This window comes from Varroa destructor, unplaced genomic scaffold (genome assembly GCF_002443255.2).
Source record: "Varroa destructor unplaced genomic scaffold, Vdes_3.0 BEIS01000004.1, whole genome shotgun sequence".
Lineage (NCBI taxonomy): Eukaryota > Metazoa > Arthropoda > Arachnida > Mesostigmata > Varroidae > Varroa > Varroa destructor.
In genome coordinates, this window is record NW_019211457.1 from 6,263,022 (window position 1) to 6,290,089 (window position 27,068).

A 27,068-nucleotide genomic window follows, 5' to 3' on the forward strand; every position below is an offset into this window, starting at 1 on the left:
TCAACGACCGCCATTTCGTATCGGTGCTTGTTGATTCAACGGATTGCTATATCGATTCCATTCCGTAGTTTCGTCTGATAGAAATGTAATCTTGTAGCAGACGCGTGGAGACGTTTCCAGGATGTCTGTGGCTGATTTCTATGATAAAACTGCGCCCAGCGCGATCCCGCAGCTGCTTGAAAAGATGAGGTAACAGCACTTGACCGTGCGCGCACCCAGCAAATACTAGATCTACCTGGTAATTAAACGCAGTCAGTGAGACGTCGGTGCGACAACGACGCTACATGAGCTTGACAGAAATCGTCTTGAGATGCAGAAGACAATATTACATGTACCTTTTGAAGTGTCAGAGACACGCAAAAATACTCATGAATGCATAGTAGACGAGCCACCGACGACAGGCAGGTACTGCCGCTAGTAGATATTACTTCAAACGCGCGCGGTATCACCCAAAGAAGAAGAAGACAAAGGTGAAGAGGAAATCAGAGAGCGTGCGTACCTGTGAGATCGGAATCTTTGTGTGTCTGCATAAGAGAGCAGATATTGATGCCAATGGAAGCAGTGGCAATTCCAGAATTGCGGAGATATAACCATCTATTTGGCCGACGAGATACAGGGTACTGGTGTGATTCAATAGCACGGTTGTGATGCCAACGAAAAAAGGCGAGATAGTAACATTGCCAGAGTGCAATTAGATAGCATTTGGTGGTGTCTGTAGTGGTGGCTTCTTGTATATCTGAGACACTTGAAGAGAATACGATTTGGACTAGAATGAGACAAAGCGTGGTCCTTGTATCATGACCAAAGGTACTTCAGTCGATGCACAATAAGGTAAATAGATTCTGACTAAGCTCGGTCTAACTTACCCTGGAAATCGCACAGTGGTAACGATGTTGTTGGACAATGATAGTTTCAACGTTATGTAGATTTAGATGTTTTGTTTACTCGAGACCAAGCAACGAAATCTGCTGCGATTTTGTTTTAATTTATTTTGATTGCGTAATTACTATGCAGAAACAGCAATCTCGCATCTTGTTAAGCTCATTAAGTTCTGATCTAAGCGATTCAATTGCGCGTATCTGGAACGCGCTTCAATTTTAATGTATGATTTTGTATTGTTCTCTTGGCGGCAGTGATTAGTTAGGTTGACTGCTCAGTCAATGCCTAATGTTTAAGCTATGAAAAACTTGATTGCAACATTAAATTTATCTTCCTATCGGAGCGGAACGAACCAGATCCCTCCAACCAGATGCCGAAGAATATCTACGCTGATGCTAATAGTCTGCTCCAAATCACTACGGACAACTCGTCTTCTTCGTAATCATGGAAATGTAAACGACCCTACTGAAGTGTTTGACAGCGAAGAGTTGGCAATCGATGTATCGAGATCTTCTCAAGTTCCGAAACAAATTAATCGACATGTTCCTCCTCAGAGAAAACAACAGTTATTTAGACAACGTCCCGTAATCAAATGCATATACGTATCAAGTTCGTAGCTCTCAGTTGCAAAGTAAATTTCACTGTCCGTTAGATAATTAGTTTTATGAAACAATAAAACAATGGCGTATCTCTGATGGACGTGCCCATAGCAGATTTGAAATTTCGCGGGTCATTGAAACAAACACCAAATTCTTGGTGATACACCTGGTACCACCCAGAATATGAGAAGGAGTCAATGAAGTTAACTGTAGTCAATTTACTAGGCTAACATTGTCAACAACATGCTTAATTATGTCTGAAAAAAGCTGCTTGCTAGATACGCCTATACGGACAGTTGATAAACACTTAAAAGGTTAAAAGGTCATAAAAGTATAGTTGCATAAAGGCTAGAGACTAAACATTTTGGTACAACCGGTTAGCAAGATGATTCATAATGGACTGAACTGATGATCGTACATTTAGCGCGTGACCGATATTTGAAAAGGTCAAAGTTCACGTTATGTAATGCGGTTACAAGCAAATCTTACTTCAAATGTGCAATATATATATATATATTTATATATATATATTTATGTATATATATATTTATATATATTTATATATATATATATATATTTTTTTTTTTTTTTTTTTTGAGTGAAAGTCTGAACAAAGGCAGAAAACAAGTTTTATTTATCTGATACTAAAAATGTGTTAAATGCCCACAGGGAATCTCGTGCATAACAATCTCATCATAGATTTATAGAACAGTAAACATGAGTTCTGACTTGAATTGAAATATGGCCGCTGCGTTCGAAGGGTAACGATAAAGATGTAATTAAAGTCGTGTGACGGAAATAAATAGGCTCACACATTGTCATGGAGAACTTCGTTACTATCTGAATAGGCGAAATGCAATAAACGGATTAGAGGAAGGGCCATAACAAACAACTACAACTTGGTCGAAGGGCAGCAGGACGAGTTGGCCTGCGAAGACCGGAACCTTCTTATGGACTATAGGGCTACTGAGTAGTCGTCTTTTTCCAATTAACAGGAGTAGATTGTAATTTCAACTACTTTTAATATGCCTATGTGACGAGCAGAAGAACTTTGAATATGCTTGATCCTATCGAACCTGGTTATCGTGAACTGGGGCTATTTATCGAAAATCTACAAGTCCTTTGTTGAATATTTTCCGAAGCTAACATCCAGAAAACCTTGAGAGACTTCGAGAAGACGTTAAAGCAGGTTTCTCTTCGAGCTACCAGTAAGCATTCGATACGGCAAAGATACAATCGTATTTTCCATAATCTGTACTTACATCGGGTTGTTCCGTTGGTTACTTCTCCTTTATGCACCATCGAAATGTTCTTCCAGAGTAAACAGTCTCATATGAAACGCACGCGTCTCTAAATCGGCCTAATAATTCGCAGAAATTACAGAACAACCGAATCCTGCTTTTGTTTCAAGGACTACATCATCATTTATGGACACGTTGTACCTCACGTCAACGAATAGGCCGTAGCCTTCCTGTTACGTTATGCTGCTTTTCGATTACTCACAAATGAGTACAGCTTCAGTAAATTAGAATTAAATGCAAAATTTCTCTAGCCCAAGCAGACGATATTGCCTTGGCAAATCCTGTGATGATTACGGTGTGCATAAAAATACATTTACTGAGGAACCAAACCTGGTTAGGTGCCTCTGAAAGCAGCACTTACAGGTCTTCAAGGAGAGGTTTCGGCGTTCAGCCCAGTCTGATGTAATGTGTTGGTTTCCGCCGAAATCAGGCTAATTAAACCATATTGGAGCTGGCAAGCTCATCATGGTGACAAATAACTTAATTAAAGCCAGTCCTCACAGGCGACCGTATGGCTACTGGCTGGAGCGAAATGTTATCATCTATAGGTAGTTGACGACGCCATTAATTTACACCGGTTGAAATTGGTCCTTTTATCCTATTACTGGCACTGCAGTAGCTATTGCAGAAACTAAGTTACACTGATTCCGGTCGTTTGAGTGCCACCCGTACACGGAGCTGCAATAATGCTTGACCGAATAGCCACAGCCTCGAATTTATGAAAAGTAACAGCAAAACACTGTTAGTAAATTACATTAAGAGCGCGCACTTCTTGCCGGTATCTAAAGTTCAAGTGATATCACTATTGTGTACCAGCAATATCGTTGAAGCAGTTCTCCTTACCATTTGTTAGCATTAGAGTTTTTTGCTTCCGACTGCGTTTGCTTCTAGGAGCGTCCTTCATAAAAAAAAGTAATTTTTGCAACTCAATTATTCGTTGACAACGTACATGCTTTTTTCAGTTAACTTAGTTCTAAGTTTTACACAGTCTTTCTATTCGACTTCATCCCATTAAAAAGGTTGGCTCCTGATTTCCGCGACACAAACAATCGGTAGACTCTTTAATTATACTAGCTGTGTTTATTCCCTGACTCGTATCACTTAGTGCACACAGAAAAACGTAAAAAGTTAGTCCGTAGATGCTAAACACCATTCCTTCAATAGCATTGTTCTACTATGGCATATATCCACAAATATGATCCCATAGCCGCAATGTTTTTTTTACTGATTGTTGTTTCACAATAAACCACTAACCGTTCGCAAAACAGTCGGGTTCTATTCTCTCTAAAAGTGACAGTCGGGTACGTCTATACCTGAAAATAACAGCTATAATGGTATTCGACTAACACTCGTCCGTCTGTGATAGCATTTCAAACAGCACAACAGCGACATCTCTACCGAGCTTTTAATAACGAATAAAAATCTAGAAGCGAATACGAATTGACGTCCTTCTCTGCGTGAGTAGCTGGTTGGTAATGCCTGTACCTTTTTCCATCCCTTTGTTCCCCTCAACGTACCGTTGCCATAATACTAACAAACGAAATGACCCGTTCTGATACGCCACACCACCACACGCACGGCTCTGCGCAGTCCGTGACCACCTTGTGCTACTGGTAACGCCCACAGGAAAATATCATATAAATCCGATACAAATTTCTAACCTGAGTTTAGGGACCCTTAGAAAGCTTTCTGGCCTTCGAAAAAGCCGTTCCACTAAAAAGACCAGCCAACCAATAACAGCAGGAACCGTCAACCACTGTCAGCGTTCACGAACCTGCGATGCTTGAAGGTTTTCCGCTCTCCATAAGTCGCTCAGTCCTGTAAACGCCGCGCCTACAGATTCCATCGTCGATGACGGCAACGGTCAGTTCTCCTCAGCAATAGCAGCTGCGCCGCTTCGCTACAATTAACCATGTTACCAACAGCGGTAGAGTTGATCGTCAGCTGGCCAATGGAGCATAGTCATAGAGCGTTCTAGCGGAGACTCCAGCGATGTCGGCTACAAACAAACAATGCCTGTGCCAGTGGCAGTAATTGCTGAGAGGAAATAATAGCAGTAAGTAGGACCTATAGTCTAATTGTTATTCTGATTCCGGACCGGTAGCAGATAGCCTCTGTAGCTACCCAGTTCCTAGATAGAATAGAAAAATAGGAATAGAAAAAAAAAAGTAACTTCCTTCCCTGTCCGATACAAAGAAGGAGACTATATAAGTGGGAATATGTGAGATTCTGTTTTTGTAAGTATGTGTGCCCTTGTCTATTATGTCAATGTGTTACGTTTGCGCGAACATCTGTGACGAAACTGTTCCACGCGAACCGTCACGCGCCTTCCACCTCGCGTCACGAAGGCGTAGAAGGCGCGTTCGAATTAACCCATTAGATGAGCAGGCTGCGTGAGCCTGATAAGTCCGCGGGTGAATTATAAATAAAAGGCGTTAGATGAATTGTGGACCGGGAAGATTCGGTGTCGGCTACCGTAATTATGTTTGTACGGGATGAATAGTTGCCGTCAATCAGAAAACGCGTACGAGAAAGATTAAATGGGATAGCATGACATTTTGTTGACGGGATAATATAATCATAACTATATGAGCAGCTTCCGGTAGTACGGGGGGGTTGGAGACTAGAATGCAAAAATATTTAATGCTTGGTACTGCAACCGTACAGGGTACGTGGATTTTGTGGCTAAAAAAGTGTCTCGCATCCCCCGAAGGATCAGAGCATTACGACCGCAGAGTAATCGAATCTCGAATCGAGTACTGTTGGGGGGATAGTTTCCGGACTATGAGAGGATCTATTGCAGTTAGTCAACTAAGACATAATCATGTACATAGGTGTTTACGGTAGTCAAACAGAAAAAATTGTTTTTGGCTGAAAACTTATCGTGGAATGGTTTAGGTAAAGTGGTGCGAGGGGACTGTATTAAAAAAGATTATGATCTTGTTTATGGTCGAGTGATTAATAGGCCAGTGATGTTTTTGGGGTCGACTTTTATTGGAGACTTTATTGGGTTGTGCAATTTGAATGCTCACTTCAAAGTAATTAAGCGTATCTGTAACAGAATAATAAGAACGCCACATTCTAGTAAATTGTTCCACCATATGCGTTATATAGAATTTAAAGCTGTTTGTAATGTTAGAACTTTCTTGGACTCGACTGTAAACAAATACATTCTTAGTTATATCAGTATTTCGTAATATATACATATTTCGAAATAAAATTATTTCATATTCCTATTTTTCAGAGGTGATATATGGCCAAATTAGCAATAACCCATTTAGTTATTTTAGGGTAACAAGCACAGCTTGACATCCACTTCATATCACCCCAGGGAATCATAGGATACTCGGCTCAGGTTATTCCATATTTCAACGTTTAATTGTCATAAGATCCTGTTGACTAACCCATAATAGGAATTACACAGTATATATGTTTAGCTGAGTGACGTCCTTAAAGTCACTTACCGTTAAATGCGGTATTAGCGTAACGTGACGGTACCTTTCTACGAACTCGCGCAGTTTCTGGCTCATTTCTACGACAGGCTTGTCGTTCGAGATATTTAAACATTAAATATACAATAATTATTATCTTGCATTTGATCTGGTCTCTATCGAATTCTGCGTAATATTAACCATTTTTCCGAATGTCTAAACTTATCGACTCAAAAATAGTGCACAGTCCGACGATAGTACTCGCAGCATGAATAATCTACTGTTTCGTAGCCTTCCTCCTATGACAAGTTCCCTTGCCTGCAGGATTCGTTGCTAGGGTAGCCAGGCTGTCAGGGTTGCAGTAGGAGATTGGGTTACGACTACAAGCAGCGCTTCTTCTATGCCTTGAATGCCTGTTTTAGGATCGAAACGTTTTCACTCGCACAGGTTCGTACCTTGAGCAACTCTGTATAATTCCAATTGACAAACAAACACGCTACCACAATGCCATTACTTAGACAAAGTAATACCCAGACTTCAGGTAAACAAATACTGATTTCAAAGCTCCCACAGTAAGCGCAAATGATATGAACTGTACCCTTGCCTTTCCTGAAACAGGAAAAGCTACTTTTGCCCTATTAAACGAACGTCATATGTCAATGCCTAATAGAAAGAATCGAATCAAGCGATCTGAAACCGTACTGAACATGTATCAAAAACGTAATGGATTTTCATTAGTCTATGGTTTTCTTTTATTGAATAGCACCAGTCAGACTTGGGCCTACTTTCGTTTGCATACCGAAGTCGAATTTACCCTGAGGAAATTTTAAGGTTCCACATCGATGAAAGTGAGTGATGCAAAACTAAAAGAACTTGCTCTACTGTACATGTTTATGCTTTTATTATTAAGGTGGTTACGGATACTGGATCAGTTATATATAGTAACGTCACTATATTGTTTCACATTTGTATTCATAGCATTTCTTTGTTCCTATTTTTCTTTTTTCCTGCATCTATATTTTTATTTCTTGTCAACGACTGCTTTACGACAGGTCCCGACGGGCTGCCAGAATCAGAAATTTTCCTGAGTCATCGACACTACATCGTTCAGTAGATCCAATGATGGCGCTTGTTCCTTCGATTTAAACGAATTCACTTCGAAGCAGCACAACCCAATGAGAAATTCAATATAACCACTGACGATCTGCTAAGCCATCTGAGAGGCGCATAGACTGGCCTGACTGCTCTGATGAACGTTGTTGTTGTGACTATCCTGAACACCGTTCAGACCAAGAGTTGATGAGTGTCTGACGTGATGGCGAAGTATTTATTTGCTGAGGTTTACATGTTGGACATGGTGGAAGGGACGTTGTTAAGATTCGTATAGTAAGCGGTACGCAGAGCGATGACAACGTACATTTCTTTATTTAGCATAACGAGTTTACGTTGTCTCAGCTGCCCTGCCAAAGGGACCGTGGCGAATGTTCAGCCTGATGTACAGTTGAGGGCTAATGATACGTGTGAATATGTAACGTTAACTGTTTCTTTACATTAAACAAAACTATAATACAAATCTGAAGAAATATAACAGTATACAATGATGTATGTATTGAATAAAGTGATAATAAGTGTCAATCGCCCCTGTTGCCTATTGGTTTTTGATGCTGGGCACAAGCTCCGCCCCGGGCAATGTGGTATCCGATAAACTGAGACACATTTGTCTGCGACATACCAGACGGAAAAACAGTCCATCGAATAGTAACACGGTTTGACCTCTATGTACCAGGTCTTGCCGAGACTATTACTTAATCTGCGAGTTGAAAACGTATTTAAGTTGTCTAATAGCAACGAAGAATAGAACTTTAGTAGTCTTCTGAATAGTTTCCCCTGACAACAACATATCTGCTTACGCTCGGTTGGTGTGTAATCGCCAAATCTGGGACCCTAAAGAAAGGAAGACGTTATCATTATTCAAATGATAACGTCTTCATAACTTAAGATTTTAGTGAACTGCTCGTTTCACGGATTAGAAAGTCAAAGCAAAAATCCAGCTGCAGGTAGCATGTAGCATACCGATTGTAAATGGCATTTTCTTTTTATTCTGTGTTGAGCGCTACTGCAATTAAATGCGCCGAAATATTTAAATATAGAATATATAGCAAAAAATCACAATTTAATTGCTTCAGATAATCGGTAGCATGAAGCTGCGGAAGTACTCTCACACGCTTTACGAGCTAATACGAGTCGGATTTCGTAATCCTTTCAAAAACGAAACTTTATCAAGGGTAATAATTATAAAATGTTAAATAATTACCAATATATGACCTTGTCCAATCGACGACGACGAATGGTTTCCTAAGCTCCCATTTTACTAGTTATCCGGAACAAACGCCATGCAACGATTCCGTCGAGCCGTTTTAGTTAAAACTCAAAGGCGATAATAACATCTAGTACTTCCTTCTCATATATTACGTTTCTGTTTATGAACGAGAATATTACTTCTCGGAACTGGCCACCTACCACCATATACCGCGGAAGGTGGCTGTTTTCTATATCAGCTCTGACCAGTTGAAACGGAACCTGAAACAGATTCATAATGACACCGAATCACAACATAAAAGTGTTACGTCACTTCAATGCAATCGCCAGTTAATTTACCTAAGATAACGATAATGCGTCGGACGCAGCCTCTCGCTTCCTCTGCTTGAACGACCTGCCTCACCGGCAAGTAAAACTGTGAAGAACTCCATAAGGAAAATAGGCATGTGTGTTCTTACATCCACTGAAGGTATCCACTTCAAAGTCAAAAGACGCAAACTACTAGCAAGCATTAATCAAGCGTACGTTTCTTTGAAATTGCCAGGACTATTTTCCCTCATTTTTACCCGCAATTTACCTTCCTTCAACATTAATGTGTATTGTAGACAAACCGCATGCAGACATAACATATTCCGACCCGTGGCCATTGCAGCTGTCGACAAGTACTCGTTGGACTTCAGCACTAGATTAATAATGACAGCGCAAAAAAGCGCTTTTTTCTGTTGAGGACATTCCGATACAGATTCCGATCAAACGACTCAGACATAAATTGATAACTACTTGTGAGTCCAAGAATAGACGACCGCAATACTTTAGGAGCATTCAGGCAATGCAATGGGTCGTGGCACTTGATCCGACCTATTCACCTGTTAGGCAGAAGCGCTTAACATTGTAAGTCGTTGTCGGCCTAGCACAACGAGTGTTTGTTCTTCATAGGACTGAAAATCGCATGGAAGACCTTTGAGTTGAACAGGGAAGTTTCACGAATGAACATCGTTAGTCGAGTCACATTTGTAAACGATTTTCTCCGCGTTAACAAATGGATAATGGCGAGATAACAGTTAGTTTAAGAGGCAATCTCCTCTGAATTCAAAGTTCCATGGAAACGAAAATGCTAACGCAGAATTAGGCCCAGAAAACTATGTAAATTTAGTGAACGCTGATGCATCCAGAGGACACTGGCTGAAATCGCACGCGAGCGTAGCAAATATCCGGAGTGGAGGCGTAGTGCATATATATGTACGAAATGTATTCTAGAGACTTTCCTTAAAATGGTAAAACGGTAACGCCATATGGTAATTTGGCATAGGCAGAATTTCACTAGTATATCCTCATGCCTCTAAAACATACAAATACAGACAGAATATACGAAAGCATTTTCTTGACACTTGTTATATGTTAACATTGCTAATTCCGATACATGATCTTACCTAATACAAGTATGTATAGCAGTGATGGTGTCCATTTGTCTTTCGTACTATGGGGTTCGTTCATAGTTATCCTATTTGATCCGCGTGTGTCCATTGGGGGAAGTGGCATATACCTGCCCATCGCTGAACCTTCCCCTTTCTACCAAGGCGGTAGCCCGGTCCAGGTCGGCGGTCAGAACCTAAAGGGAAAGTGCCTAATTAAACATAGATAAATGGTAATCCAGACATAACATGTAATTAAATAATGAGGAAAAATCATTTAGAATAAAAGTGTAAAGGTATAATATAGTGTCGAAAATTGCTTCATTTCACGCATACATTTACAGTAAAATAAAATACAATCAGTAACTACCCTAACATGTACTCAAGTCAATCGTATACCTCTATTTAAATATGAAACATATAAAAAGAAACTGTTAGAGCTTAATCAAGCAGAGCAGCAGTTCCATACACAAGTATACGTTTTTTCTTCGTCAATATCATCCAGTTGTATGAACACCGCGCCTCGATATTGATATCGTATTCACGCTAATGTCACTGAGATAGGAGTCGAAGCTGAGGACGTTTGTAGTTATAGCGTTTGTATCCTGTATCCATACATGATACTGTGCACGGCCATTTTCTGTCGTAACCGCTTATTTTTGTCAATGCCCAATGAAATTTTCTGATATCTTCTGCTATTGATCTTTTGCGGGTCTTACACTCCTTCCTGAAATCCGAGCCCGCGTCAGTCTTGCATACAAAGAGTCATCATTCGAACAACTCATGTTGATTTAGGAAAACAACCTGAAAATTCAAAGAAAAAAGAACCCCACTTATTACATAAGGATTCGAAGGATGACTAAGCGGTCTATCTGCAGCCTGCCAGCACTTGATGGTCAAAAAGAGTTGCTTTTCTGTGTTGACTGAATGAAATGATATGGTTGGTAGTGTTCCGTATCGCGGAGGTTTGCGATGCCGCTGGTCATCATGGAACCATCGTAAGTGGGGGCAATGCAGAAGGGAGTCATTCTTCTTTGTGGCCGGTTTTGCTGGTTGCAGTGGTGACGATCGGTGCCTATTTCGTAAAAGTTTCGTTGAATAGCCTTTTTTGCTGGTAATTTAGATACACCGACTTCGTTAGTGTTTAAATTTTTTAGTTATTTGCTTAGCAGAAATGTACTTACGGTAAAATATAAGTCAGAAGGTAATTGATGATTAGAAAGTAAATAAAGCAAACTAATACACTAATGATAATTGAAGGTATTCGTCATCGTATTAGATAATTTTTCAAGTAGATATATGCCCAAGCAGATAAAGGTGGTGACTTTGGTGACGAAAAATTTTCTAATTGAAGAGAAATAAAATCTTTGGTTCGTTAGTCCCAAAAATATGGGGTAGATTTATGCCGGAGTGGATCCTTTAGTTTAAAAGATATCTCTCTGTATTGGCATATTCTCCTTTATATAGTGCAGCCGAAGGTCAGAGAGGTTGGCAGGATTAATGTTGCTTCAAGCTCTAACTTAGTCCACATACATATTATTTGAAATAAATATAATTATATAAATAAAAATAGTTTCTCAATGTTACTGTCTTTGCGGCGACTTGAAAATGTATGCCCGAAGATAATTTTTGAGGTTACAAACTATTTTGCCCTATTTCAGATGTCTCGATGATTCTCGTTATTCGTGTTCAGCATTGGCAGTTGGTTTCAACAAGCAACATGTCCGTTTAGGAACTCACAAAGTGCTAGTAAAAGTACGAAGGTCGGCACAAGAACAGGACGTTCATTCCGTAAAAGGCTTGGGCTATCCAGTAGCACATAGTCGGGTAACGGAACATCTTCACGATGAATTTCATAACAGTATTGCTTTGTCATAGTGGTAGATAATATGCAAACTCACAAAACAACCGGGGCACGTTCAGATTGTACCACAGCTGTGATTAAATAAAGAAGTACTGAACTGAGAGCTATCGTAGCATGAAAGACTAATAGTAGCTTAATCCTTCTAGAATTTAATTGAGTTATTCGGCTACCGGCGTTAATAAATTGAAGTCGTTCTTATAAATAGACACATTTTAAGGTCAGATATCGTACAGCCATGCGACAAAAACCATTAGCACTCGTTCCTACAAGCCCCAACTTGGCAACGAGATAAGCTTCAGATCTAACCGCGTCAATGGTTGCCTGCAAGAGATACAACGAAGCTACGGTTGGCCCAGTCATTCCTGTGCAATCCGCAAGACAAACTATGCTGCCAATGGGCCGCTTACATTTATCTATCTATATTCAGCTAAAAAAACGTAATACGCAAACATAAAAGCGACGTACAGGCTGAACAGCTATGTAGACAGCATGTGTTTCAGCTACCGGAAAAAGTCCACTAGTAATTGGTAAAACACGAGCTGGCAAATAAGTACACATGTTGCTGATACCAATGACCAATCGGGCTAAAACAATAAAATTGGATGGTGATTTAAAGTAATTACAAATAGCGGCGACCGCAGGCGGGGCTGAACCTTCCTACTAACGAATTCTGCTTATTAATCTATTGTGACACACGCAGACATAGCCTAACACGTGGGATATTATAACGGAAAAGTGCATTTTCAGGTCTTGCTACCGTTAATTACGTTTTTTTTTCCGCCCACGAAAAAAACCCAGCGTGTGATGAGACAGTTCATGTGGCATTATATAAATATTAAGCGTACCTTGCTTTTTTCCGGCAATTCGCTTGCGCAGCGCAGGTCCGCCTTGGGTCTCTGGCAAAATCACTATCAGTAACGTACCTGACGTATTTCGCGGGTTGGACACGAGAAAAATTGTTACAGTTTGGTCCGATGCTGTTACCGGTATTACGCCTCGGAGACTTGATGAACCGTACAACCATTGACGCGCCCTTGTTATTTTTGTCGCGCGGTCTATATGGTGAAACAAATACGTTGAGAATCTCTATTTTACGTCTGCAAAATTAGCAAACTACTAAAATATCGTAAAATTTAGAGCAAACGATGTTTTATTTGTGGCCATCTACAAGATTGTTGTCTTATTTAACTATTTACGCCGTTTAATATCTACTGTTCTAGTCATGTTTATAGAAGCTTAGTACTGTAGCATATTGTTATGCATTATCGTCACTTAGGCCAATGCTTGCCTATTGCACGTCGGGGTGTGACGCCGTTGATGCCGATAGTATATCGTAAACATTCTGCGTTTCTAATCGTGATTACCAAGATACGGCCAGATTTGTCGCCAGCTGCAGCTCGGATCAAGCGCAACGCCGGTCAGAATTTTCAATGGAATAACATACGTGGGCCAGACGCGGTCGGTGCGTGAAAAGCTGAGTCGATATTTTAAGACGACTGATAAAGCAGTGTTACATTTAGTTAATGAACATTGTCTGAACGGGTGGATTTTTTTACTCTTTTTATTTCGTTTTATCGAATAAAGCGTGAATACTATTATCGACTATTGCCGTAAATTTAAGTAAAAAAAACCTTCCGATATATCAGTTTATCAGATCAACTACTTTTTATTGCAATTTATTACGTTTTTATCAATGTCAAGTTAGATCAGGTACATTGATAAATAGTCCGTTTAAAAATATCTATTGATTTTTCAATTAACATTGCCAAATAGCATATAACGATCTTAAAGTTAACAACGGATCCGAAGAAAGGCATTTAACGTTAAAGCTAGTGGCTTTTTCTATATCGGTGCTACATAATACAGCATAAATATATATTTACATCACAAATGTTCACCGTCGTAAATATAAATGTTTACATGAACTGACGCACATCTATATTATCTTTACCTCACAGCTCATCTCTAAAAACAAATAAAGTGAGCTTGGACAGTATACGTAATAAATTTCAAGCACATACTTAATGTTACGTATAGAACACTATCTCATCGTACAGGCAAACGGATCAATGTAAGCTCAACTCGACATTCCGAGCTTGCCTAAAATCCATTATGCAGGTAACCCAACATGACCTACAATGCTTAGAAATAGCCTTTTCTTTCAGATTCTACGACATCGTATCTTTAAATGCGTACATTCAGCAAATCTACGGCGAGTTGAATTAAATCTATGTTTACTACGCCCAGGAAGGCAGATTGTTGGTAAATTTACAAACGTTTAGGTTGAGTTCAATAAATACCTATTTTTTTACATACTTTCGTCGACCGCACTTTGCATTCGGATGCCTCTGTTTCTTAGACACCTATCAAGTGTTAACTTTAATGTTCCCAAAAAACGAGAAAAGTACGTTCAGGGTCGATCAAAATTGGTAAAACCCCAATTAAAACCCCATTGATCTGCTGCAGAAAGTGGCATCATAAAAGACCACCATTGTTGTTGACCACGTGTAAACGACATATTTTTAAACAATTTAGCAGATGCATAGCCAATCCTATCAGTTTCCGCCCACATTCGACTTATCGCTTAATAAATTCTATGAACGCGGTGAATCCGTCAGGATTTGGCACTCGCCATCGAGGGAATTGCTTGCTATTATTAATATTAATTATAATGGATAATCTATTAGATGTATCTGAAAAAAAGTGAAAGTAACTAATATAGATCGATATCCTAGTTGCATCAGTATCCTTCAGAAACCTGCTATCCTGCCACCCAGGGCCATTCGGCTGCACGTGATCTGAGGCAGGCCAATGAAACTCTTTCCTTCCATCAGTGATAATTCATTAAAAAAAAAACAGTTTTAGATGAGAAAACAATCAAACTTGATCATGAACAATTTGTTTCTAAAGGAATCTTCATTTTCGCTTAATAACTTAACCCAATAACTTCCGCACGCATATAACTTGAACACTGTACATGCAACAGGGGGGACGAAGAATTAGTCTGGATTTACTATTAAATTTGTTAGAGCCATCGTCAGCAACGTTGTATACGAACATGCCAAATAGGTTAGAGACGGTACAAGGTATAGTTAACGTATTTCCCGCTAATCTAGACGACAGAGGTGGGAATACACGTACATCCATACATATAGGCCGTTTAATAGCGTGCCGAAAAACGTCAGCAGTAAACCGATCTGGATTAGCCGTCTAATCTTGTGTCGGAAATCTGTTACCGAACTTCTGTTAACGCAATGCGCTGTCCAGTTTCAGTCTGCGGGTGTAGCCTGAAAGTACTTTCGCGGGCCTCCCGATACAACAAATCAGTTTCAGTTCTGACCATTGGAACGAATGTTTTTTGCCGCGTGCATTTGTATCCTATTAAGAGTTGTTGGTATCTCAATGATAAAGTTGTGCAACAAAGTCTGTTTGATCTTTTTGGCTCGTTCTAACAGATTTCCTTGAACAAAAGCGGGCACAATCGTCTAACTGATCAATGAAAAAGATACTATGAGAATTGGATGAAAACTACCCCGTTCCTGATCTGTTGACAATAATCCATGATCAAAACAGTAATTGTAGGTAAAAATCACTGATAGTATTTTCAGTTTTTTTTTTCTTGCTAATATTTTACTCATTTTATACATTAGTCACCAGTATCGCTCAGTCATAGTTGCCATCCTACCAATCATACCATGTCGAGCTAGAGTGCTGTGTAAATACAGTCAACACGTATGTACTACTGTTTGACTTGACGGTAACATATTCCTTTTATTCTCGTTATTTACTAATGTCGATACGACGTCTGCGCCCACGAACGAAACTTTCCCAATCGACGTTGGACGTCGATCGGTTGCTGGACCTCTGCTTTGCTGCATTGATTTGTTCTCTGGTCGCTATGATATTACTGCGGTAGTAGTTCGCGGGCGGCGGAAATGGTAATTTTAGCACTTTTTCAAATTTGGTACTTTACTTCACTTATTCTTTTCCTCCGTCGCTCGTTGCCGTTCTTTTTATCTTTATCTAATAGTCTTTTTTAGTAGTTTGGCGCCATTAAGCACCAAAGACTCGGGCTGTACCAGAGCCTATCATCGCGCAGCAGGGTCACTGAAGGCCAGTCTATAACCTAAGTGACCCACCAGAATGCAGAATAACCATCTATTACGATCCATTGCTAGTCCATTGACAATAGAAAGGGACAGAGAATGTTTTTTATTTAATTGTCTTCACTCTCCCATCCTGCCTGTTCACCTAAATCTCTACGTACGACTACGGACTTCGGACGCACTTCAGCGGGGTTCGCTGGGGAGCCACTGTTCCTTGGCGAGGCGGCTATCGCGGGAAAAGCTCATTTATAAATTCGTATTGGGCTTTAGCCTCACTGAGGCACCGTTAATATACATAGCTTTCTTTTTTACCTACGCAAAATACGGTGTAGGAGGAGAATGAAATAAGGACAGCAAACGTTTTCCAACAAAAATTAACTAATGCTAATTATTATCGTGTGGTCGACTGCAATATGGCCAGCAGCTTCTATAATTTAAATGAATTTTTCCTCGCCGGTGTGGTCGTCACCGTTTTTGCTGGTATTGGCACTACTGCTGGTGCAACCACGGTTCCAATCCTGACGATGGTTATTAGTGATGGCGTTGCTGGAGACGAAGAAATTTACCAAGCAGCAAATATAACGACAAGTGTAACGAGAAGCTACAACAACAATAACAGGAATTGACAGCGAAAGCCAAACGACAACTGTGACAGGGGGGCACCGGGAGGGCCAAAACAGAAACGCAGGTTTCAGGTGCAACTTCAACGACGCAAGAAGGCGTCCGTGACGCTGCGAAAGGCATGCGTTCGTTTTCGACCGGCCGCTGCTACTGCTGCTGCAGACCGAAATGCAAGCAGCGCCAATAGTAGTAGAAGCGCCCCAGACTCGCGCGACGTGACACGTCGGCAGAACCGTTTGACGTCGCATTGACCTTCGAGGTTGATGACAACGAAATCGTAATAGTTACAGTGGCAGCGGAGGTGTGACGCGCGAGAAATAGAAAATAAATGCAAAAAATATTAACAAGCCAACAAATAACAAACAGGGCACATTTAGGCTGCATCCTGTCCCTGGTTTAATTACCTTAGTAAATGCTGTATATGTTGGTCGTAAAGGATGATAATCGCCTTTAAATTTGTATATGTATTTTGTAAAATGGTGTTGGTCGACAGCAAAATGATAGATGGGCTATGATTTTGGTAGCTGTTTCAACCCGAAGACAAAATAATCATATCCGCAGCCTTTTGAACTTTCATTTTACTGGTAATGTGTACTATCATTAGGCACCTTAATATCCAAAAACTTTTCGTTACAGGTATGTGCTTTTATAAACAGTAGGCAAGACGTATTACTTTACGAGGACCAAACGACAAGTACGGGTACTGGAACTCATACTTTTGAAAAATTTTCTCACGCCTATATTGACAATGATTGCAATCAGTATTTTATAAATTCTGATTTGTCATAGCTAAAATCATGTAGCCAATGAGCAGATCAAGAGAAATGCTTGCTCTGATTTGCACAGGGAGAAAATAATATGCTATAAGTGGTTGTATCTCTATAATTTTGATTCTTCCTTTGTTAGCTGCATGTAGTCGGAATGAGTTTACGGCGACGATCTACCCAACAGAGAGGGGCACTGAATATGTCGATCGGCCGTATGAGTGCATTGGCTCTGCTGTTTATAGAAGTACGGCTAAGTATGTTATACTCGGCTTTTAAGTTAATTTTTAATAACTTATCGGTCAATGACAAGTTCAGTATTACGGTTAAATTGATTTTTCAATCGCGGATAAATACATTGTTGTGATAAGAAATGTTTCTTATTATAAATATTTCTTGGAAAGGCGATTATTTACAAGCCAAGGTGCTGCAAAAGTAAAGAATCATCAACGTGTACGACGCAAATGTTCTTGACGATCCTCAGAAGCATTTTCTTATAAAACATACTACCATGTCAAAAAAATATCTATAAAACGACCGGCCTCTGTGTATTGAAAACCTTTTGAGCTTGTGATGCCACACTCATTCGCCTATTAACCATTTATAGGTTAAATTTCTGAATATTCAAGGGTGTGTGTTATGCTTTGTGAGCCCTTTACGGTATCTAGCACAGCTTGTCTTTTTAAAAGGCAGGCGTAACAAGAAGGGTGAATCGAGTTCGAAAGTAGAAACGGATTCGCGGGCTCACAAGTGGTGCAGAGGATGGTTTTTCGGGATCAGCCTAGGAATGAGCGTCAAGTTGACCTACCAACGATTTCCTAACGGACGCAAAAAGTCTTGAGCACTGCCATCGTTCTTTATCTACCTGTCAAAATAAGTACAGGGAAAAAATTAGAAGAAGCAGAAGAATTCACGCTAAGGGGTAGCGGAAGCCCTGCCTCACAAAAGTTAACGCCTAATCCGAGCAATGTCACAGAATATTCAAAATAGGTCGCCATCCCTCGTCAACGATAGTGTACTGCGGTACATGCCGCTATTATTTTTTTTTCGCTAAAAACCTTTAACTACATGTGATTTTTATCTTCCCGAAATAAAAGATAATACATTCAAATCCAACAATTTGACGCATTGAAAAGATGTAAAAGACTGACTCGATTTCCCTAAACCTCAGTCCCATCATCGACCTCGAGAACTGCTTTTACGACATCTAAAAACCGTGGCGTTCGTGTGTTAAATGTCGATGAAGAATCCAATATCCTAAAACAAAAAATATTCATACAGCGCCAATTCACTATTTAGACGGAGTGTAGTCTATCTTACGACAATTAAATTACGCTATTCCAAACACATCATATGTGATGTAGGTAGCTCACAGAATCGTGGGCTATAGTAAGTAAACGCAAGTTCGATCTTAGATCTACTCAAAACATTTGACTTGCAAAAACAACGTACACGCATTGGTAACTTTTTGTATTAACCCTGACAAAGCACAACAGTGTTTATTTTGGCAGCATTGAAAATGGCTTTTTCTTCTTCTTCTAGAAGGCATTAAGCCGATGTTTGTGCGAAGCGTCTGCTCGCTAGGCATGATGTAATCAACATTCTACATGCGCTACAGAACAGAGCATGGGAAAGATCGGACACTTTTCGGTTATGTTTATTTCTGTTCCTTACGTGAACGTGAAATCGGAAGATACAACGCTTTATATGGCGAAATCTGCTCAACCATTGTTTCAAGCCGAACTAAATTCATTGTTCCATTATGTTCAAAGCTCGCATCTTCTATTCATCATCGACTTGTGTAACTTAGCACAGAAACCTGCGGACTTGTTAAATACATAGCGAATGATAAATTGATTGTTCAACAGTTCCTTCGTTAAAAAGGAAGCTTGTAAAGTTAATCACTAACTGCTAGGGAATGAGTGTCATTTTGTGTTGTTTTTTACTTTCTATTTATTGCTGAAGAAAAATGAGATTATGAATTTTAATATTAAATAAAGTTGAAAAGAATTCACGTACATCTACTAATTGCTAGCTATAGTTTAAAAGACACCATAGATAAAACTTTGATCGATTTGTTCCATTTCAAACACGGCCGGTTTCAGAAAAGCTGCTCCTGCATAGAACTTCTAAACAGCCACTATTACAAGTATAATGGAAAAATAAGACGACGACAATACGCCCGCTACAAGACGCTGGAACAAATGGGTGGTAAAGAGCCATCGATAGAGCCAATTATTTTTTCAAAGGTTTCCTTGCAGGACTTTGTGGAGCAGATTTAGGGTGTCCCGCTAAGGGACATACGTGTTGCAGATTAAGGGAGATACGTGTTGCCGTCGTAGACAGTACGATAACAAGATTTGCCGAACTCAATCTACAAACGCAGCATTGGTCCACTAATAACACAAAATAATTACTCAATTATATAATTATATTATTTATTTAAAGAAATGAATTGTCTTGAGTACAAGTATAGTGGATTTGAGCCTTTTTCACGGAAATTTTTCATATACACAGCTGGCTTAATGGTGAACAGGCGGATGATTAATCACACCTATAAATTGATCCCTGTCTTTCTTTGTACAGGGAGGATAATCAATTTCCCTCTCCCATAGAGGAAGAATTAAAATAACAAAGTATAAGGCAAAAAACATATACACTAAACATTCTCAGAAACCGACAGAACCGCGTTTTTGCCGTTCCCTTCCCCACGCTGTTTATTACGAGACCGATTTGATGTCGACGTTTTGACTATCCGACTACGGGCCACTGCATAGCTGAAGTTACTTAAAACTACAAAAACACACAATTTTCTGCCGCCATCACTTCTGTTCATCCCCCACTCTTATCTACCTATATCTCACATAACTTGAATTGTTCTATTACTTGAGCGATTAAATCAATGAGGATAATCCAAAGACACCTATGCTACCGAATAACAACCACAGCTGCAATGAGAGCAGACGTAAAAAGTATCACCTGGCAAAACCCATTGATCTTCGTTGCAACAGACATCAGCCACCATCATGGCAGAGACGTTCCGGCGACAATGACGAAAACTCCGACTCAAGTGACGAAACGCGGACCGACTCGTTCTAGCGTCGTTCTGCGCTTTGAACGCACCGATTTATTTAACGGCGTCCGATCACCTACCATGACAACTGAGTTGACTACAGAATAACGTTAAACACCTGTCAGATAAATGCTACAGTAGCAGCTCACTAGAAACATGGACGATGTATGGATTTGAACAGTATGGCGGTTAAAATTACCATCAATCTCCTTTGTCATCCGTTAGCTAACGGACCCATATGGTTACACCCAAAACTTTGTAGAGCTGCCATTGTGAAGAGTGGGTAGATTGACATGCTGTGATAAACTGAAAGGGGACCTTCATGGCGAAGATACGGGCGTCAAATACCAGGCGAACAGTGGTGATGCATAGCAATAACAAGTACCAGTTAAAGGAACGGATTCTACTAGAAAAATTTGAGATAATTCCTCTTATGCAGCTTTTAATACGAAGGAATAAATAAACTAGACAAAAAAAAAAACCTGTCATGTCTAAGTGACAAAGCTCTGCTCGTCAACTGTAGCTTGACATTGTCAGTTAACAAAGTTACTGACTTATTCAGTGATTATGGAATTAGAGGCATCACCACAAGCTATAGATGCAATAGCAATGGTTACTGCTGCGATTAATGATGGCGTATATTGTTAACGGAAAATTTGTCAATCCCAACAAATCCATGGTAGGCACTCCTCTCTCATATTTATGACTGACTACGACCCGATTGCATGGTTGGAGCTGATGAATTACCGAAAAATTTGAGAATGAAAAAAAAAAATGATCAAAACCAGAAAAGATGTTACAATGAGAGAAAAAAATACGGGACTTACTTAGTACAAAAACCCTTTGGTGCAATAACACTATAAACCCTATAATTTTTGCCTTTGCAGTGTCATAGTGGATGTTAAAGTCGTTATGACATAGCAGACATGTTTCATAAAACTGTTCGTATTATAGGCGTGTACACGTCGACAGTTGAAAACAAGTAAAAACGAGCTCGTTCTCATTCGTTATTATGTTTTGCCACAAATAGGCTTGCGTGACACCGGGGTCCATTCAGTCAGTCATTGGCGCGTGTGATAACGATGAAATCAAAGGGAAAAAAAACACGCAAAAACACAAAAGGTGAATAAAAATAACAGAGCGAAATCCATTAGCGTTACATCAAAGTAGAAAAAGAACCAGATGGGGTTCGCAACACGATGGTCAGGCAGTTACCGATGTTGCCAGTGATATTCTACCTGTTAGCATTTTTATAAGGAAAAGGGGGTGTTGCACTAGTTAATGGAATAAAAAAAAGTTCGTAAAAGAAGCCAGTCAAAGAAACAGAACAGAAACATCTGCACCAACAAAAAAAACTACAGAAGAAGACGATGACGAAGAAGACGATGAAGATCGCACACATTAAGGGACGCATTCAGAGAAAGCACCCGCGGATCCGTTCAACGCAACGCTGGACAATGGTGAAACGGCATACGCGCGCAGCTTCAAAACGGTTGGTGTAACTAGACTATTTTGAATGCTGCTATAAACAATTGCCTTGGATCGTAGTGTTAGCTATATAATTTCGTTAATAGCGGCCGCAGTGTTCGGTCAGTGTCCTTATTTATAGGACTTGGCCGCTAAGGGGCGAAAACGTTGAAAGCACTGTGCGAGACATACTGTATAATACATCTTAATAAGTCAACAGGGGCTTATCGCTACTTGGCTGTGTTTGTTGCAAAACTTCGAACGCTTAATGATTTCGCCTTCCTAAAAAAACGGCATTCAACAATATGTAGATAACGTATAGTGATCAGAGACATCATCGTGTTGCTATTACTGTCACTATTATAGGTAAAACAGGTTGTCTCACTTCATTGGATTCATATGAGTAAATAGAGACAGCATAATTAACGCACCATTGCCGTAATACATATGGTAAAAGAAGCAACGAATATAAAATATCATATTATATAGTATTATGCATAAAATAATAGAAAAGCACTAACATGATCTCTGAAGCGAGCTAACTGAACGAGCTAGCTTCTGAACTTACGCCACCTCCTTAGAGGATTCCCTAGTTAAGAGGGCAGCATGTTACTGCCACATTATCACGGAAACTCGATTCTTTAGCGTTCGATTTGAGTCATAAACTTGTTTTTTTTTTTGTTCCTTTAGTGCGTGTTCGAACAATCTGACAATGATGTGGCAACGTGAGCTCCACTAAACGGGCGAATTCATTGCATGTTAATATTAATCTGAGAAACTTGATTGTTCAATGTGTCCTCGTCTTGTTGTGATCAGGCTCCCTGGAAAAATCGAAAAGACTGTTTATAACTGTTATGTCTTCGCTGTCGAAATTTAATATGAGCTCTGATCTAAACAACGGTCTATTTTTGTTTTACCGCACCGTTGCCAGTTTGTCTATTGGAGTATGTGAGCAGCTAAAGACATGGTTTCAAACAGCCCAATAACCCATTGAAACGGAATACTTTGTTTACTTATTTTATCGTTTATCGACAAGTAATAACTGTATCTAAATAGAGCGGACAACCCGCACGAAGAAGATAACTCCTTGTAACCCGCAAAATAGAAGCGGAACTACATTTTTGGCATTGGATCCTTGACCAAACTTCCAAGAGACGTAGACATTCCCCCTAAATTGACTCAAATCCATAAATTAGTATTCCGAATTTGACGTCCGATGCTAGTCATTTACTTAATAGTAGCTCTTTCAGACCGCTGGTGTCCTACTCCACCTCGAAACGCTCCGGACCTAGACCCCACCTCATTCAGTGTTAGAGGCAATTACGTGGCTAATAGCCTATTGCAGGTCAATCGATGGTTATTTAGGAACGCGAACGTTCCTGAAACACCTGTCAAAAATCGACAGGAATCCGGCAAAAATTATCAACTCAATGACCCTCTAATGCATACTTTAAGTGTCGTTCCCGCTCCGAACGATGTTTCCCAAGCTAGTAAACATAAAGGCTGGGATTACTACTGTTAATAATAATACCAACAACCAATTCCGAGTCGACATCGGACATTTCTGAGTGCAGAAAAAACTCAAGAAGTAGTAACAGTTTGGGCGATTACCATTCCTTGAAGACCCATCTGCTCGTGAAGGTATAGTGTGGCCTGATAAGGCAGTGGCTTGCTTGACTACCGTTACATTAGTTTGTTTCGATTGCAGCATTCGATTATATCAAGGGCGCGCAATTTTTAGCCGGTAACATGAATAATCGGATATAAATAGCACGTCTAGTATTATGACAGCATCAGCTGAGCGGCTAAAAGGTATAGTTTAACTTAGAATGGTTTGCCCATGCACACAAACTTATAAAACCTGCGACGATGAAAGGGAAGTGAAAAACTTCAATTTCTACGGACATCATTTCATCATCTCCCGCCTTTCGTTAAAACCTCTGGTAACTGTAAAGGCCAACGTAATTGTTCCATGGTAAGGCCATAGATACCTTGATATGACTGTTCTATCTCGTCAAACGATACAAGGCTAATCATCCGTGAAAAGCAGATACCTAAGCTAATCCTACAAAGGTATACAAGTAAATAAAAGACTCTAATCAACCACAGCATAGTAACGTGCTGATATTATCCGAGGTAAAGTCCGCCTATTTCTCAATTGCACACGTTCTGGACTGATTTGCTCTACCTTCCAGTGATCTAATGAACAGAGGATTTAAATACAAAATAATGATAAGTGAAGCTGATATAGCCTTCCGTAGTGTTCAAGAATGTAGTATAGAAAAATATGCAGATTAGTTGACTGATTCAATGTATGTGTATAAAAACGACTGTGTTAATGAGAAGCCAACAAAAAAAGACGATTGTGTAAAGATAATTACTAATAGTAAAAACATTCAACTATATATATATATATATATATATATATATATATATATATATATGGCTTACGGTATATGCATCGTCGCGGTGCACTTCAACTATGACAAATAATCGGACCATCAACACGAATGTTGCGTTACAACTATACAGTTGTAACTAAGAGCCGGTATACACGCTCGTCCAGAACGGTCTTAACCGAAATAACAGAATCTATCTAAAATATGTGCTTGCTATTATCTAACTAAAAGGCGTGTACAAACATTCAAAAATGACAATCGCGGTATTGAAAGATTCGGTGCAATTTTAGTAGTTGAAAGGTAAAAGCTGTACGGAGCACATGTAAAGCCTTGCCCAACCTCATCGTCGTTCTTCCAGACACCTCAGTTATATTGTTCATCAGATTTAGATATATATAAAGAGGTTATGATTTTAATCATTGGCAAGACAATAGCTTCTAGATTTATCATTCCTGGAAGCCCAGTATGCATGAACTGGTATATTTTTGAGTAATATCATATGAGCTCAATAGTACAATGGTAAATTAAAATAGCCGCATTTCTGGTCTTTTATTTAGTTACTGAATTACATTATTAGCATCTCACGTTATACGCATCATCGGTTAAATGCGCGATACTTCGAAAACTTCTGATTCTTAAATCCACCACAAAGACCCACCTCATGCTTTTGCCATGTTGACTCAGAGTTAGTGTCGTGCACTGCCTGTATATCGACTTCTTCATACAACTATATCGGAGCATGACATAAACAAGTCAAGCAATATTCATCTTACTACAAGCCATTAGTTCCTATTGAGAAAAGGCAACGTAGCTAAATTAAATGAAAAAAAGTAATACCTTTATACATCACTAATAACGAATTGTAAAGTGTTTGTAAAACACTTATCATACACCGTAAGCCAAATTCGAAATCAGGTCTTAGGTACGCGTCCGAATATCGTCTACAGTAGCACTATTTCGAAAAAGATAACTCGTACACATGGCGAGTGATGTATTCACGAATGTGTGTATTGAAAAGCTATTTAGCACAGAACAGCACAGACGCCTAACGCAGAAGCACGATACATGTAAGCAAAATAATGCCAAATACCTTCAGCAGCACTAAATGTAAAAACGCTCAATGTCATCATTATCATGAGTATTACATTTGTAATAGGATTAATTTATAAAAAAAAAAAAAAAAAAAAAGAAAAAAAAACACGACATGTGCCTTTAGTCGAATAAAAGATTTGTCTTGTAACAAACAGAAGTCCCGATTCGAACGAATGATCATCCCGTCTTCTTCAAGCAGAATATACCAAAAAAACGTACCTTTATCAGAAAAACGTGCCCTGTTTTTATTCAGAACTGTTATAAGTGGACAATATATGGAGATCGTTGTATGTGTAAAGTGAGTTATTGCTGAATGCTCTTTCGTTAATTGAAAGTTGTTACTTCAATAGGCCTTTTTTATGATTTAGCGGACCTACCAGTGTGTCATTCTTGAATATACCATCAGTTATGTTAATGCAGTCAGTCAATAATAGCAATAGTTTCGCCATACGTATGTGAGCGTTTTAAAATATGTAAAAATCTCTCTACTGTATGTAATATTGGTAGTTTTCATCCTGAATTTATTTACTAAATCACCCACAGTCGCATCTATCTCCTGATACCATATCCGCATCAACTATATTATGATTACGATAATTCATTAATCTTACTTTAATTTGTAACAAAATCAACTACCTCCTGTCGCTCGATTCAGTGTTCTACTTAGAGCACAAGACGCGCTATCGACAGAAATGCATGTACAAAAACACGCTACTTAAAAAACAAAAAGCTATATACCATATATCTGCAGTTGATCATTGCTCGTTGTTGTAAAAGTTGTTCGACCAGAGAAAAATTAGAGGGAGGTCACATTTACATGGAAGCCACTGCCACTCCCTGAAAATTCAGAATGATTTGAGCGATTTTACAAGTTATATGTGGATTGCATCTGCTATTTCGTCTGCTACTGTGTTCGACATTAGATACCTTTCTTTCTTCCCTAATTGCAGCCGTTCCTTTATCTATTGTTAAATATATAGCCTGTGTGAGCCAAAAGTCTTCGAACAATTTGAAAAGGGTGCTCTTGTTACACTTACGTTGGGCAGATAAGTTCGCTTTTTATTGCAATAATTCGCGTATCTCCTGCTGCTTTAATAGATATGAACTAAACACTCTTCAACTGCCCAGAGACTTTTGGACATAATATATATGTATATATCTATCGTCAATAGTGATTTAGACGGTTGTAAATCTATCCGCGCTCTGTTCTGGATAACTGAGGCATTGGGCACAGTAAAAGCGAGAGAGGACGTGATCACTTGCCTAAAATGTAAGCTCTCATTCTTCTCAACAACGTCATCAAACACTTTCATGGCGGTGATAATGATGATTTCCGTAGACGGTTGCTGGTTTATCGATAATTCTGTCGAACGTTTAAGCTATACTGTGAAGTTACCCGCGATGTTGGTCAGCGGAACTGCCGACAACGACGACGACGACGACGACTGCGCAGCGCTAGGCGGAGTCAATTGCTTGCAAGTCTATAACATTTACTGCAATCGCTAACAACGTTGAACATATTTAAGATCTCGTAGCAGCGGAGCAACGGCACCTACTACAATGCAGAAACGCTACAGAAGTCATCACACAAATGCGAAAACTTTGGTCGAACCTTAGCTCGTTCGACCAAAGCTGACAACAGCGAAACAAAAGTCAGCGTCACCGAATAGTCAATGGGACCAAGACCACGTTTCTAGGGCCAGCAGGCGTCTCGGACAATATATATAGACATATATATATA

At 39.5% G+C, this 27,068-nt stretch overlaps 2 protein-coding genes and 1 long non-coding RNA gene across 32 annotated transcripts in view; 1 reads left to right on the forward strand and 2 right to left on the reverse strand.

Moving 5' to 3' along the window:
• The window catches only part of LOC111248707 (uncharacterized), a 47,859-nt gene extending 43,176 nt beyond the window's left edge, over positions 1-4,683 (reverse strand). For 3 of the 9 annotated variants that reach the window (XR_015327448.1, XM_086988663.1, XM_022801507.2), the window contains exon 1: positions 3,623-3,762. Coding sequence is in view for 8 of the 9 variants with exons in the window: in XM_086988663.1 (XP_086844789.1) it covers positions 3,623-3,683 (61 nt within the window). In the remaining variant the exon portion in view is untranslated. Of the gene's footprint in view, positions 1-2,740; positions 2,880-3,622; positions 3,763-4,033; positions 4,175-4,553 lie in introns of those variants that run through there. The other 6 variants (XM_086988667.1, XM_086988664.1, XM_022801512.2 and 3 more) reach the window with 5 other exon arrangements.
• On the forward strand, positions 1-11,931 carry LOC111248709 (uncharacterized). 13 transcript variants are annotated; one of them, XR_015327450.1, is made up of 6 exons: positions 1-831; positions 1,134-4,835; positions 6,451-6,657; positions 6,974-7,058; positions 7,263-9,050; positions 11,603-11,931. It is a non-coding gene; the product is annotated as an uncharacterized LOC111248709 (long non-coding RNA). The 13 variants fall into 13 exon arrangements; XR_002672664.2 differs by having other exon boundaries at positions 6,535-6,657; XR_015327452.1 differs by having other exon boundaries at positions 1,236-4,835.
• On the reverse strand, positions 7,090-26,515 carry LOC111248708 (uncharacterized). Of its 10 annotated transcripts, none has more exons than XM_086988676.1 (7): positions 25,073-25,224; positions 12,651-12,860; positions 12,037-12,126; positions 10,411-10,745; positions 9,960-10,138; positions 8,525-8,790; positions 7,090-8,154 (listed from the first exon to the last, which is right to left on the reverse strand). In XM_086988676.1, exons 1-3 carry the CDS (start codon positions 25,122-25,124, stop codon positions 12,116-12,118), a joined length of 273 nt encoding a protein of 90 aa, XP_086844802.1. In that variant the 5' UTR covers positions 25,125-25,224; the 3' UTR covers positions 7,090-8,154; positions 8,525-8,790; positions 9,960-10,138; positions 10,411-10,745; positions 12,037-12,115. The 10 variants fall into 10 exon arrangements, with proteins under 10 accessions (XP_086844802.1, XP_022657251.1, XP_086844797.1 ...); XM_022801516.2 differs by having other exon boundaries at positions 24,894-25,192; XM_086988671.1 differs by adding an exon at positions 24,894-24,962 and having other exon boundaries at positions 10,411-12,126; positions 25,073-25,175.
• Between the last annotated feature and the right edge of the window lie 553 nt (positions 26,516-27,068).

Bases quoted from the DNA above. Each gene is read 5' to 3' on its own strand.
- LOC111248708 (XM_086988669.1), bottom strand. From the start codon at position 25,124: ATGATAAGTGTTTTACAAACACTTTACAATTCGTTATTAGTGATGTAT. The intron at 12,861-25,072 runs GTATTACTTTTT...TTCACCATATAG, and splicing joins GTTATTAGTGATGTATAAAG to ACCGCGCGACAAAAATAACA. The intron at 10,139-12,650 runs GTACGCTTAATA...CTTTCCCTTTAG, and splicing joins AATTGCCGGAAAAAAGCAAG to GTTCTGACCGCCGACCTGGA.